Consider the following 15,912-nt stretch of genomic DNA (forward strand, 5'->3'; position numbering starts at 1 on the left):
GCTTAACCGACTGAGCCACCCAGGTGGCCCTACAGACATTATTTTTAAAAATATTTTAACAAAACACTTACGAACACCAAAGCTTAGGGGCGCCTGGGTGGCTCAGTCAGTTAAGTGTCCGACTCTTGACTTCGGCTCGGGTCACGATCTCACGGTTTGTGAGCTTGAGCCCCACATTGGGCCCCAAGCTGACGGCGCAAAGCCTACTTGGGATTCTCTCTCCCCTCTCTCTGCCCCTCCCCTGCTCATGCGCGCTCTCTCAAAATAAACAAATAAACATAAAAAAAAAAAGAACACCAAAGTTTAAGTAACACGCCTTGATGGATTAACGGCAAAACAGATCCCCAAATCACTGAATGGTTTGACTCACTGCGTGAGGTTACTGCATGCAGACCGTAAAATGTTCTGAGGATTAAATGAGATGGTATCAGTGAAAGCGTTTCGTTAAGAGCTATGGAAATCCTGGTTGCTATTGTCGGAGCCTCATTTGTAAGCTTCATCGATAACTGGTTTTGCTCTTCCACAGGCCTGTTCTGGTAAAAAGAACAGCCCAGAAATCATACCGTCGGGCCTTCTGGCAGTGCTATAGAGTAATGACGGACAACACTAGTTTCCTGGAGCCCCTGTGTCCCCACTGCAGTTCACACATGGAGATGGCCGCACCCACCTCGTCCACCGCTGGGTACAAGGCAAAGAGCTCTGCCTGCCGATTGGTCCTCCGAGCCTCCTCATTCTGCTTCTCGAAGTCCTCGGCACTCACGTGCTGCAGGAGGTTCTCCAGCCGCTGGTCAGGCTGCAGGCTGCGGAGGTCGAAGCCACACGCGGTGAGGGGACCTTTCCCGGACACGTCACACAGCACGTTTAAGTGGCGGGGGCGTGCCTGCGAGAAAAGACACATCTTGTGAGAGAGACTGCGGGTCTCAAGTGAGTCCGGAAGCATCTGGGATGTCAGACCCCTGCTCCAACGTGGGATTGCAGAGTCACGCCTCAGGTGGCTTCTGAGCAAAGCAATCACGTCTTAGCCTCCTGGTCGGAATATCCTAAAATGAAACGTCTCCTTCCCACCTGGAAGCAGGTAATTTACTCATCGGATGTGGATACACTGGTCCTTGAGGAAAGGTTTGACCACAGCACGGTGTTCCTGTTAGTTCTGGGGCCATGTTCTTTTCTGGAGGTGGGAGCCAAGTCTCTTGGGAACCTCACTGAGGTCTCACGCTCAAGCAAAAAAGAACTGAAATAACATATAATAGAAAGGGGGCTGGACTGGGGCATAGAGGGATCCTGGCCTAATCTCAACTCCAGAACTTGGCTTCTGAAACTGAAAATGAGAGGTTGTATGAGAAGCCTTCCAAATTAAACCTCATATAAATTCCCACACTCAATACCATGCTTCCAAAGACAGAGACGTGGGGGTGGGAACACCCTTCGATAGGGCTTTAGTAACAGTTAGGGCAATATGAACCAGAACAAAAAGCAGGAAAGCATTTGCCAGTCAAGTAGTGTCCACTTTTAGCTGCAGGGTGTTTGAAAAAAGTCGTAAAGCATTCACAAGCAGATGCTTTATTCCATTAGGAACGTTTCAGTAACGGGGAATAGCAAACCCAGCCAAAGATTTGGCAAAGCCTTGACAACCATAATTAATGATACGGGGTAAGAATGCAGATAGAACTATTACAAACATCTGTAAAATTAATGGTAAAATGTTATCCTAAAGTTCTACAAAATGGACCTGGTACTGTGCAATGTCTACAATGTATACGTTTTGTGGCAAACATCGACCTTACAGAAATTCTACTCTGCTAGATCATAAATTTGACCTAACTGTGCTAGCAATAATCAATATTAGTACTGTAATCATTGATACTTCTTTGGCTTAGAATTTATGAGAGCCTTGGGAAAAGGATGTGAATTTACCAAGTTTCTTTAAAAGGACGTCAAGAAATATATATGATGTCCATAATGTATTCTAAGGGCATAAACTGGACAAGTCAGCAAGGACTGTGAGGACGAGAGCATCTCTGGAACATTGTTTATAGCAACAAAATAAGAGAAACAATCTAAATGTCCCCCAAAGAGGAAGCATTCAGAGATTCTGGACCTTGCATCCGAGGGAATGTATGTAACCATTCAAAGAAAACCCAAGAAACACGTATTCGTTGGAAGAGAAAGATGGTCGCAGTATGGTGTACTGTTAATATGACAACGGAGGGCATACAATATTAGGTATAATATGATCTCATTTTTATGAAACCTATGTGTACCACGGAGGTGTATCATGTATGTGTTGCACCTACGTAAATTCAGGCACCTGGCCTCACCATTCCACTCGGAAGGTGCCAAGAACGGCAGTGACGTGGACGATGTTGCCGGTTGTCTCCCTGCCTGAGCATCTCTGCACGGTGAGTATTAGTCTAATACTGAAAACCAGACAACTTTTGCATAACCTGACTCTGCAACCCAGCTGAGGACTTAGTTGAGTGCAGTGAGTACGCTGAATGAGGGTGCTTCATGGGGGTGTTGGTAATTTGCCTATCCTCTCTCAGCTTTCAATTTTATACTCTGGCACTCAGCAAGCCACATCTCGGCTTTGCCACGGCTCCCTTTGGGTTCCGCCAGGAGGGGGCGCTATAGGGAGACTGGATGGCTGGAGAGGGGAGAAGGGACTCCCTCCTCCCTCTTTGCTTGCATTTCCTCACACCTCGGTAGTGGCAGTTGGTTCTGGCTTTCGTCCTCTTTGGGCACTTCTAGAATCATCTTCATCTCACCTCCTTGGAGGTACCAGCACCAGGTGGACAGTCCCACGTCTAAGAGGTCAGAGTCCAGACTCCCTGACCCTGGGGGGTTTTTCCTCCGAGATCCGGAAATACTCCCCACAGCTAGGTCCTGCCCCCTCCCCAGGGATTTGAGTCCCAGCTCCGAAGCCACTCTTCAGAGTTTTTAGGTTCTGGAAACTCCAAACTCTTCCCACTAGACCCCCAGTTCTTGAATGTGGTCTTGGGACCTCCTGGGAAATGCTAATTAGAAATCGAATTATTGGGTGCCACCCGCCCAGAACTAGTGAATCAGAAACTCCAGGGTGGGGCCTAGCCATCTGAGTTCAAACAAGCCCTCAAGGGGATTGCAGTGAAGCTCCAGGCTTAGTGGAGCTCCAGTGAAGCCCCAGGGTGACAGGCTGCTTCCTGCACCTAAAGTTTCTGTCGGACTTCGATTTTCCTGTTCCGTTCTCCAGGTCCTCCAAAACCTGTTTAACCAATTCCCTCGGTTACATTTTCTTGTTGTTAAGATATCTGGGGTGGCGTATCTGATAGGTGACCAAGACTAGGCCTAATTTAGGTGACCAAGACAAGGTCGGGGCACCGGGGTGGCTCAGTCGGTTAAGCGTCCGACTCTTGGTTTCGGCTCCAATCGTGATCTCACGGTTCAGGCGTTCGAGCCCCGCGCCCAGCTCTGTGCTGACAGCGGGGAGCCTGCTTGGGATTCTCTGTCTCTCCCTCAAAATAAATAAACTTAAAAAAAAATTGAATTGGGTCAAAATTACCAGTAAAAAATCCCTTAAAAATCCCCCACAGAGCACTGGTATTCCATGCTTGAGGAAGCCCACCATATTCAGTACTGGAACTGATGGCTGATTCCTAGGTAGAGCTCAGATAAAGCGGTGAGCTTGGCTGTAGAGACCACGTGGTTTGAAAAACAGGTAGTATTTTAGAACTGTCTAGTCATTCAGCACAGTGAGATGCTTATAATGAGAGCCAAGCTGAAAGCTACACCAGTTCAGAAAACGCCCTATAGAAACGCAGACAAATTTCTTCCCCTTTGTTTTTCGCACCTATAAAAGTTGGAGTAGAGCACCGGCTTTCTAAAAAAAACTTTACCTGTGGTAAATCTACATAAAATTTGCCATGTTAATCATTTTTTGGCGTACAGCTCAGCAGGGTGAAGGACAGTCACACTCTTGTACAACCAGTCTCCAGAACTCTCCACCTGTACCCATCTGTGCTGAAACTCTGTCCCCATTAAACGATCATTTCCAGTTCTTCCTCTTCCTACAGCCCCTGGCAACCGCCATTCTATGTTCTGTCTCTAGGAATCTGACTCCTCTGGGGACCTCACACATGGGGAATTATACACTTTTTGTTCTTTTGTGACTCTTTACTTAGCCTGTGTGGGGCACTAAGTGTGAGCTCGTATTGTCCTGAATGCTTCACACAAATTAACTCACTGAATAGTCAAAAGACCCCATGTGTTAGGGACTAGCTGTTATTGTCATTAGCGTTATGGACTTGAACGTGTGTGTCCCTGAAAAATTCTTATGTTGAAATTGCAAGTCCCAGTTGGGAGGTAGGACCTTTGGGAGGTGATGAGGTCTTGAATCTGGGGCCTTACTGAATGTGATTAGTGCCCTTCTGAGAAAAGACACGGGAGAGTTTGTTTCCTCTCTCTTGGTCTCCACTGTGTGGAGATACATCGAAAGGTGTCTGCAAACCAGGAAGAGGGCTCTCGTCAGGAACCAAATCAGCCAGCACCTTGATCTTGGACGTCCCCCTCTCTGAACTATAAGAAACAAATGTCTGGTGTTTTAGCTACCCCAGTCTATGGTAGTCTGTTACACAGCCCAAAGTGACTAAGACAGTTAGCTTCCCTTAAATAAGTAATAAGTACTTGTTAGAGAAACTGTGTAAAATTGAGAAAAGAATACTTTTTAAGAAGTTACAGGAGTTCTAGTATCCAAAGACAATGCCTTCTATGTTTCTGTAGGCATCTTTTTCTTACCAAATTCAAAATTTTGATTCCCCATCAGTGTTCTAAATTTCGATTCTTGATTGTGGTTTAACATGAACATATTTTCAAAATTCTCTTCTAAGATTTCAACTGCTCCATAATTTGAATAGATGCACAAAATATATATGCTCAACTATTCCTCCACAGAATCCCTGCCTGAGTTCTCGATCTTTCCAGTCAACTATGGCTGTCCTTCTCTAGAGAAATTATTCAAATACATTCAATAGACTGTTCCAGATTCCAAATATTTACTTTGCCCAGTTAGTTCAGATGCTTCCATTTCTTCCCAAAGGGTCCAAGTATTCTCAAACCCAAACTAGTGTCAAAGTCAGGGAGCTGTGATTTAAAATGAGAAGAGACCAAGTGAAGAGACCATCATTTCCCATCGAGTAGACTCGGGTGAGAACATGACTCCTCCAAGATCACACAACAGTTGACCAAGATGGTCAGAGAGCATGTCCCCTAAGGCGCTATTTCATTTATGCCATTGGGTCCCCATACCCAACACTCCTTTCTAAGGTAAATATTTCTTAATTTTCCCTTTCCCATCCTGAAATGCAATGTACAGCTGATATAACTTCCTTACACACAATTAGTTTTAAAATGAACTCAAAAAAATGTAACGGAACGAGGAGATAAAAGTAAAAATTATAATATGAAAGATGGCTTTGTTATCATCCTTGTTTCCCAGGGGAGGAAACCGAAGCCCAGGGAGGTAAATTATCCTGTCTGGGGCAACAGAGTGAGTATGTGGCAAAACCACAGAGAACCCAGGCAGTCTGGCTTTCACTCATTCTGCACGCAGCCTGCCCTAGGGACGCCCCTGGGTGTCCTCAGGAATTGTAACAGGGGTGGGCTCCGTGGGCACCCTCCCTCCGCTTTTATGTATTTTCATTATTGAACTTGTGGGTTCTCATTTGAACAGCAACTTCTGTAGCTACAAACAGGTTTGAAAAACAGAAATCCCTGACTCAGATGGTAGTGTTCCTCCTACTCTGACATTCTCTGAGTCTCTAGCCTTTTTTCTAGTTAAAACATCAACAGCATGCCCTGGGCAGATCAGACCGGTAACCTGGTAACCATGTTTGTTGACAGAAAATACCTGCGCGCTGGGTTCACTGTTCTCCAAGGACTCTGACTCAAACGTCTGTTTCTGAAGTGTCTTGTGAAAATCTCTTCGGGATCCAGTCTTTTTAAAGCTGCAAATCTCCGCACTTCCTTGGTTTCTTTTATGGTTGTTATTATATCATTTGGAGAGAGAGAGAGAGAGAGAGAGAGGGATGCAAACATATTAGATTCAAAACAAAAGTAATGGCTTAAGCGTACACAGGGCACTGAAAGATCTTGCAAAGAGAGACCGATTGTAATTCCTCACATCTAATTATGCACCAGGCCTAATACAAAGCTGCGCTGTAATGAGAGACAGACTTGCCTCCTGGCTGGCTCATTATTAAAGGCAGGAATGGTCTGGGAAAATGCCACTTCAGAGGTGTGGTCATTTCAGCTGCGGGGCATTTGGCAACGAGCTGACGCTAAACTATGACCCCAGTGTTAAGAGGCTGGAATAAATCTAGCAATGTGCAGAGCAGCAAATAAAGATCGTTTGAAGATAAAAATAGAGGAAAACGTTTAATGTCCCCATCAGTGTTCTTAATGATGAATGAAAAAGGCAAGACATGGTTAAGAAAAAGAAGAGATAAATGACGTACATGCTAAAAATCTTTGCTAATATTCTCAATCTCCACTCCACGCACTCCATTAAGATTGTGTTTCAAAAATGTCTAGCTATGAAAAGGGTTTAAAATATAATGGCTACCACTGTCACTGGAGAAAGAAATGAGACCACCATGCAAAAGGCAACAGAAGTTGTCAAATAATAACTACAGAAACCAGCACGCCTTTTCCCCATTTTTCTGACTCAGAGTCTTCTTGGAAAACAGGCTGCAAAGTCAACCGCACAACCACGCCGCCATTTTGTTTGATTTCTCACACTATTCGAAATCCCCGAGCAGGTTGGTAAAAGGATATGAAATGAGTTAGGATTTATTAGGCCGATCAAATGGCAGACAGATTGAGCAGGAAATGTGGGAGAGCTACCAGCAACGATCCCATCCTTTGGGAGGGATGAAGTGTTGGGTTATGCACGGAGCTGGTAGTCAATAAATTTTAGTTGATTAAGCTAATTAAAGAAAAAAATGAGATGTCCCAGTGTTGTCTGCTGGGAGAACAGCTCTGTCCTTCGATTTTATTGTGCTCTAAAGACAAGCAATTTGTTTTGAGTGAAAGGAGACAAGGAATAGCGTAGAAGACACACAAGATGGGTATGGTGACTAACTCAGGCCAAAGTTTACTATAAATGGTCATCGTTAGTGTCTCTTGCATTGCCCATTGCGTTGGCCACTTGCATTGCCCCCATCTAACCCTGTATCGACAGGGCTGGGTGACCAGCAGGCTAAATTGGGAACTGAAAAAAAAATAAGTCAATGAGTAAGGTACACTCTGAATAAGGAAGTAAGACTAAACATTTAGAAAAGATTTCAAGAGAAATATCCAGAATAATTTCTGGTTTGGAATTCCTAAACACCAACCAAAGAAATGAAATTTAAAATATATTGTTCATAGACATCAATTCCCAAAAAGTATTCTGGGGGACCCCTTCAAACAATGCCCCAGAAGTACTAACTACTTAAAATATTTAAGAAAATGATTTTGGTTCCAGTTGCTCTAAGTGTGCAAATGGTAGTGTTGAGAAGAGCAGATACATGTGTGAGCAAGATTTATTTTATAATATTTACTTTCTGTGAACGGAAGATCTTTGAGAGAGAGAGAGCCTTACATAGGATTTCATAAACCTGTTAGCTTCTTAAAAATTATTCTCATCAGTAGACACTTAGGAATATCCAAGCGGGTGTTGGATGGGTAACCAGTGCACAATTTTTTTTTTTTTTTACTCTAAGGGTTCAAAGAAAAACTTACATGTAATATAATGTCCTGTGGAAAATGCACCCAACTCAAAATAGTGGTAAATAGGGAGTGGCATCCTAAGATTCCTCTTGTAATTATAACACACTGAATCTGCGATTATTTTCCCTGCAGAATCCAATTTTAAGGGGAAAAATTCCCAGAGGAATTAACTAGAGGCACCTGGGTGGCTCAACAGGTTAAGTGTCCGGCTTCAGCTCTGGTCATGATCTCACGGTTTGTGGGTTCAAGCCCCCATCAGGCTCTGTGCTGACAGCTCAGAGCCTTGAGCCTGCTTTGGATTCTGTCTCTCTCTCTCTCTGCCCCTGCCCCATTTGTGCTCTGTCTCTGTCTCTCTCTCAAAAATAAACAAACACTAAAAAAAGTAATTCTAAAATCTAATACGAACAGTGAATTAAAACACAAATTTCACACTTTGGTATCTGCCCTTTGACCTTCTTGGGACTTATACACTCCAGAGAGAACTGATGCCAAAGGTTCAGGGTCACATGTCTCCTCATAAGGCCACCTGCTCAGGCCACAGAAATAAAAATCAGGAAGCAGCCTAACTTAAGACCTTGTGTGCCTTGGCAACCAGAACTGTATCTGCCTTAGCTTTCTTTCTTGTCTCCTAAGGTGCATTTATCTGAGTGTTCACTGACAGGTAACAACACACACACGCACACACACGCGCACACAACTACAGCCATGCATCTGCCCCCAACATCCTCAATCACTTCTCCCAGTGCCTCTGTTTCTTCACAGGTGAGGCATAAACACGAGGTGAACTCTAAGATACTTGCCCGGCTTTGAGATTTTGTGATAAAAAGTTCATACACTGTATCCGGAAACGTTCCAATCAATTTTCGCCTAAAGACGCTTAAATCTGGGAGAAGTCAGAATTGTTTGGCCATCGATCTTTTGCTATTTTATGCCAATGGATGCTTGCTCTTCTTTTTTTCTCCTCCGTTTTGTTACAAGTTTCCTGGAGTCCTTTATATGAACCCAAAAGACACTGACAAATGGGCATTACAAAAATGAGTCACTCAACAGTCTTAAAAGTTCCTCATATACAATACGTACACTGTAATTCCAGACACGCACCGGCCCTGAGGATGGGGAGGACGGAAGGCATTAAGACGGCCGTTTTCCATGGCGGCGTGTTTGGAACCACAGCAAACTTCTCTCCCCTTCCTCATTCTAGATTTAGCGTCGACTTCCCCATTTTCAAGTCTCAGAAAGTCACAAAGCTCCCTTGTGGCAGCAGGGGTAGAGCCGGCTGTGGGAGAGGACAAGGGCTGGCAGGCACGTAAAGATGACTCATTCTAGAAGTGCCAGCCACGGAAGGCAGAAACCACCAACGGGTAGGTAGTGAGACTGCTGGCTGTGGGCCACTGGCCACCCGAACGCCCAACCTCATTACCCTACGCGGGCAACTAAGCCAAATAAAGCCATGCTCCTGTTGAACCTATCTGCAGACAAGAGAGCGATGGGGAAGGAGGCCAAGCAGTAGAACAGAAGAAAAACTATTCTCCTAAAATGAGCACAACCTATCGCTTCCCAAGAGAATTGTATTCTTTTTCTCCAAACGCTGTTATCGTATATTTGGGAACCATCCAAAGACCAAACATATTTTGAAGACCAAACTCTTTTCTTAAAGTTTATTTATTTATTTTGAGAGAGAGAGAGAGAGAGAGAGAGAGAGAGAGAATTAGTGGGGGAGGGGCAGAGAGCGAGGGAGAGAGAATCCCCAGCAGGCTCCGCACCGTCAGCACAAATCCTGACGTGGGGCTCGAACTCACAAACCATTAGATCATGACCTGAGCCCAAATCAAGAAGCAGTCGCTTAACCAACTGAGCCACCCGGGCACCCCAAGACCATACTCTTTAGGGGCAGTGTGCAGTGGACCGAATTTGGCTCTGGTGTCCAGGACCTGGGTTCAGATGCTGCCCCCTTATTTACTGGCTATGAGACCCTCGCTAGGCAAGTGACATAATCTCTTTGAGCCACAGTTTCCACAGGTGTGACATAGGGAGTAACACTGCTCATTTTGAAGGCCTGTTGTGATGACTGGAAAACGATACATATGCCTCCTTTCCCGTCTTCCCCTTCCCTTCCTATCCCTCCTGCACGAGCCGGCACTAAAACTATCAGAACAAGATCATCCTCCATGCCTGAGCTCGGAAGGGGAGGAAGTGAGGAAGCCTAGAATGGGAAGTTGAAGGCCAAAGAGGGTAAGGAGAGCACGCGTATAAAAGGCATGCAGAATCAGAAACCACATGGTGTGAGGAGGGTGCCCAACCTTGGAGCATCCTGTCACGTGATAACAGGGTAGCCGTCCTGAGTAGAACGAGGAGGCCGTGCACCCGGAGTGGCAGCCTGCCAAGGGTGTCTCTGGGGAGGGGTGGCCTGGCAGTAAGTATCGGGGGAGGCCAAAAGGGGCATGCACACAGGAGGGGGAAGCCTGCGGGTGTCAGAGCCAGAATACGAGGAGGAAGGCGACTGTGCGGTGATGGGGGGTGATGCTGGCAATGGTTACATACAGGGGGATTGATCAAGTAAGTAACATACTAAGAACAGTAAGAGTCAGGTGCTTCACCATCTAAGCAGGGATAAAAATATGGAAAGGAAGAAAACGAGAATGAATGCTGTGATGTTACACTGAAATTGCATCTATCAACATGAACTCGTGACTTCCAGTGCACGTTCGTGCACGCACACGCACGCACACACACACACACACACACACACGCCCTACTTTGTTCCCTGAGAACACACTGGATGAGCAACACCTTAATAGCAATGAGCACACCCAACACCTACAGCTTGGCTTCTAAGTACCACTCTCCACTTAAAAGGAATCAGAGCCGCTTGGAGAAATGACTGATTCCAGGGGTGAGGAAAGGAAAGTGTTAGATCAGCGTGGAATATCTTGTGGCAAAAAGCAAGGATGTGATCAGTGACGGCTGGGGGCATGTAAAAAAGACACAGCGGCCAGTGGAAGGGATTCACACTTGTCAAAGTGAGGACAAACTGAGCATCAACATAAACCAGAGAACTGGATTCAAACCTACTGAACAAAATAGGAAACTATGATTCGATATTGATACAAATAAACTGGAAGTTTGATGAGGAATTGAGTATTTTATAACAATCAAATCCAAATGAAGGGATTATTATGTATAAAAAAATAATTGCCTGGGGATGCCTGCGTGGCTCAGTTGGTTAAGCCTCTGACTCTGGATTTTAGCTCAGGTGATGATCTCACAGTTTGTGGGCATGAGCCCCATGTTGGGCTCTGTGTTGAAGGCGTAGAGCCTGCTTGGGATTCTCTCTCCCTCTTTCTCTGCTCCTTCCTTGCTTGTGTTCTCCCTTTCTCTCAAAATAAACAAATAAACTTAAAAAAAAAAAAACTTCCCTGTAATCTCAAGGTCATGAAAGTCAAGGAAACAGTCAGGAACTCTTCCAAAATAAATAATACGAAAGCCATGTGACTTCTCAATGCAATGCAGGCCTTTCAACTAGATCCTTTGGCTCCAAAGGGCATTCTTGGGACATCTGGAGAAAGCTGAATAGGGTCTGAGGATTAGATGGTAATAATGTATAAATGGGAACTTCCTGAATGTGAGGGCTGTATGCTAATTATGGTGGAGAATGTCCTTGTTTGTAGAAATTACACACTAGGGGTTCACGGGGGGGCTCAGTCGGTTGAGCGTCCTACTTCAGCTCAGGTCATGATCTCACGGTTCGTGAATTCAGGCCCCATATCAGGTTCACTGCTGTCCGCGCAGAGCCCGCTTTGGTTCCTCTGTCCCCCCCTCTCTCTCTGCCCCTCCCCCACCCAGGTGCATGCACACATGTGCTCTCTCTCTCTCACAAATGAATCCATAGTTTTAAAAAGAGAAATTGCACACTAAAGTAATCGGCAGTGATGGAGAATCAGGTTGGCAAATTACCCTCAAGTGGTTTGGGAGACGGAAAAAGATCGTTGTATCGCCCTTCCAAGCTTCGTGTAACTTTGAGTTTGTTTCAAAATAAAAGGAAAATAATATATGTTAGGTGTCTGACACTGTAATAAAGACTGCTAGTGGGTCCTACTTACCAAGTTGTGCATCTATTCAGCAGCTCCTGTGAGCACAGGAGTTGCCATGTCCAGAGACATCAGAGTGATTCACTCTACCTGCCAGCAAGCCCTCTAACTTCCCACTGTGGCTCCGTGGTTGTGGCCAACGACTGACCGGTCTGAGGGGACAAGATTCCCACCCCTTGCCTCAAAGCGGGACGGTGAGAAAACATTGCAGCGTGACCCCTCCAGAGCCCCCTGCACATTGGCCAAGTTAAGTTTCCTCCATTGTCCCGTTCGACACATGTTTATAAGGTATCTCCTGAGACTGAGGCAACAAAGAAGATGCAAAGGGGAATACACAAGAATCCTAACTTTAAAGGAGTCCCTGTTCTCAGTGAGGTCACGGTCGAGTGAGAAATAGCACATACTGAGCAGGGGAGACCAGCATTCAGACACGTTCATCAGAATGCGATGTAGAGTAGGGCGAGAGCTTCTGAGACAAATACAAACGGCATGCTTTGGAAATTCACAGAAGGGAGCGATTTCCTCCAGAGATTTCCTTCCTCGCCAGGTAGGGGAAGGCTTGGTGAAAGCCCTGGCCTGTGGGCCACGGCGGGTGTGGAGCTGTGGCCCGGGAGTCTGTGCGTCACGGCTCAGGCGTGGCTCAGTGGTTTCCACAGCTGGGTCGCTCTTTGTAACTGCACCGGCTGATGAGCCTTGCTTGCTTTTAGAAAGCAAATAGCTAAGCACCTTGACAGCCAGCACAACAAATGCGTGTCATAATAAGCAATTATTGATCAGGGAGACATTTTTATGGTGTTTTGGGAGTAACTGAATTATAGGCACTGATGTGTTTGAATTTTAATTGTTTACCAGCTCACTGGGAGTAAAATATGGAGTAATAAAACAGATGATACCCCATTCCTTGATGTCCCAGCTCTCCTTGAGCACGACCTTCCTTCAGAATTACCTTAATCACCCAGGATGAAAGGCAAAGTCTAAGGGCTTTTATGATGTTGCTCATAACACTCATGAAATGTTTCACTGTCGCAGCAGATAATATGCCAAGAATAAATAGCATGTAAACAAGTTTCACTACTTAAGAGTTTGACTTTCCACCAAGATACCAAACACATTCTCAAGTCAGTCGCTCTTGAGTTCGTTTAGAGAAAATGGCAGAGGAAGGGAAGCTGAAACATTTAATGTGACTCCAAAGATGCCAGGAAACATCAATCCATACAAAATTTTCAAGTGTTTGGAAATGAGATGAGAAGAACATGCAACCACCATTCTACTCATTAGATCAAAGGTCACTTCCAAAAAGTCATGGGGAGAAAAGCACTATTATTTTTGCAGCTAGGAGGCCAAATTTTATGCTACAGACACGAAAGATAAAGTGGGATCCAGTCAAGGCATCGCCCAGTCTAAGTAACATAAACATGTCCAGTAGGAAAATATATTTCCCCCAAAAGGAGATCATGTATTTTGTGTTTCCGTGCAGTCTAATCTTTCTTATTAAGTTCAAAAGAAATTCTAGGGGCTCCTGGGTGGCTCAGCCTGTTAAGCGTCCGACTTCAGCGCAGGTCATGATCTCATGGTTCGTGAGTTCGAGCCCCATGTCAGGCTCTGTGCTGACAGCTTGGAGTTCCCTCTCTCTGTGCCCCTCCCCAGCTTACTCTCTCTTTCTCGAAAATAAAACATTTAAAAAAATTAAAAAGACAAAAGAAATCCTACAACTTTCCTCTATCCTTCCTGGGCAGCAGTCTTGTCTGATTTAAAAGTCTCAATTACGGAACTTGAGTGGCAAATGCTCTATAGAATTATGAGCGTGGGAGGGAACAGAAGTGGCCATTGCTCCACTCCCCTGCTCCCTAAGTGGGATTCAAAGCCATTATCACAGATAGCAAGAACATAAAAGACTATCCTTAGATATTACAGAGAAATGTAATATCAGCAAGGAGATAATTGAGGAATAAAAGAGCCGACTAAATCAGGGTTTGACTGCACGGTTATGGATGACAGAGACATGTCCACAGAAGGGGAGATGGCTTCCAGAGGAAAGGAGTTTACCACCCCCCCGACAGTGCCTTAAAATATACGGGAGAGGGGTTTTGCTTCATTCTTTTAACATGCTAATAGAAGCACTTTTTCTGAAGTCTTCAGGTCTCATTTCACTTGAGAGGAATATTTTGGATAAGGTTGAAATGGAACGAGATACTCCCTAAAGCAGCAGGCCTTCTGATTTTCCAAATTTTATCTTTATGTCAAGAACATGTGAAGTATAGTGCTGACGAAGGGAAATCTTCCCTGGCTTATTAAATGAAAAGAAACTTTCAGTAACACTGAGTTGTCCCCTGCTTTTTTCCTTTGCATGTCATACCTTACGAACAGGTCTAATTGAAATTATTTGTCAATTGGGCAGGGACAACGGAAGCACACTCTGTAATACTATTTAATAAATATCGTAAGTGGTAGCTAACCTACGGCCATCTGCCGAGAAATCTTAGTACTTTACATGTGCTCATTTATTTATTGTATACAATATAACTTATGAGGTAGGTGCTATTCTAATTCTGGTTTTCCTGAGGAGGAAACTGAGGCACACACACAAAAAAATAGTTTGCATTAGGCCATACAACGAGCGAGTGATGGAGCCAGGACTTGAACCCATTTATTCCTGCTCCAGAGAAATCACCATTCTGTGAAATAATATAATAAACCATAGCAAAGGAACAGACCTTACACTTAACGAGTAATTAAGTAAAGCCAGGAAGTATCTTAGATTTCTATCCATTGATTTGTGGGAACAATTATAATGTATCCTCTTCGGATTACAGTTCAGTGAGTTTAGACAAGTGCAGACAGTTGGGTAACCACCACTACAGTCAGGATTTAGAATAGTTTCAGCACCCCCAAAAGTCTCCGGTGACCTTCTGCAGTCCATTCCTTTCTCCAGCCCTACACCCTGGCCACCCCTGATCTGTGTTCTGTCCCCACCGCTCTGCCTTTTCCAGAAGGGATCACACGAATGGAATGGTGAAATTATCTTTGTTTGTCTGGCTTCTTTCACCTTGCATCATACAAGTAAGACTCATCCGTGTGGTTCAATGTATGAAGGATATGTTCCATTTTATTGCTGAGTAGTATTCCGTTGTATGGATGTATGAGAGTCTGGTTATCCATCACGAAACTGCATACGATTTGGTGGTTTCTAATTTTGGGTAATCACAAATGACAGTGCTATAAATACTGTCATATAGATTTTTATGTGAACATACATTTTCATTTCACTTGGGTGAATACCTAGGAGTAGGAATTCAGATGGTGTGAATATATATCTACCTGGGATTTTTGGATAGCTAAGGGAAGAAAACTCAGTGATAGAAACAACATTCAGAAGGTACATATAACAGCTTCTGGTATACAATGACAAGAGAAAAATTTCAGGAATGTATATTTTCTTCTGGTCAATCGTATCCAGCATTGGCAAAGACATGGGGGGACAGGACAGTTTCATGCCCAGGTGGTAATGGAGTGAGTCAGTATAGTTTTCCCGGAGGAAAATTTGGCAGTCCTTATGAGCATGTGTCATGTGCACTGGCTCCATTTCTACCCTCAGAAATACACACACGAAGAAGGGCAAATGTGCAGATGTCCATTGTGGTCTTATTGTAAATAATATGTCAACATACATAATATGTGAAAAATGATATGCGAGTTAATTATACATGAAAAATGGAGACAATTGCAATGTGCATCAAAAGAGGAAGATTCAATAACTTAGGATACATTTCTTCCCCTCTGGGATATGAGGCAGTGAGGGATATATATATATATAGAGAGAGAGAGAGACTGCTTTTTACTTAACACACTTTACGTTACTTGATTTCTCTCCAAATGAGCATGCATCATCTGACACGTCAAATAACAAGTTCAAAGGAGAGCTAATTAATCACTAAGTAACAACTGGCCAGCAAGCCCTGTTGTGGTGTCTGCCAGCTTCCCAGAACACAGCTCGAGAAGACGGGGACAAAATGGAAACTCGCCAGAATGAACAGACACCTGAATCTGGACAGACTGTCTGTGAATGAGATGAGCTGGCAGA

At 44.5% G+C, this 15,912-nt stretch overlaps 1 protein-coding gene across 5 annotated transcripts in view; it reads right to left on the minus strand.

Moving 5' to 3' along the window:
• The window catches only part of DOCK8 (dedicator of cytokinesis 8), a 232,552-nt gene that overhangs the window by 144,562 nt on the left and 72,078 nt on the right, over positions 1–15,912 (minus strand). For all 5 annotated transcript variants that reach the window (XM_043566150.1, XM_043566149.1, XM_043566151.1 and 2 more), the window contains 2 exons: positions 5,882–6,005; positions 668–880 (listed from right to left, as the gene is read on the minus strand). In XM_043566150.1, coding sequence (XP_043422085.1) covers positions 668–880; positions 5,882–6,005 — 337 coding nt within the window. The remainder of the gene's footprint in view (positions 1–667; positions 881–5,881; positions 6,006–15,912) is intronic.

This window comes from Prionailurus bengalensis, chromosome D4 (genome assembly GCF_016509475.1).
Source record: "Prionailurus bengalensis isolate Pbe53 chromosome D4, Fcat_Pben_1.1_paternal_pri, whole genome shotgun sequence".
Lineage (NCBI taxonomy): Eukaryota > Metazoa > Chordata > Mammalia > Carnivora > Felidae > Prionailurus > Prionailurus bengalensis.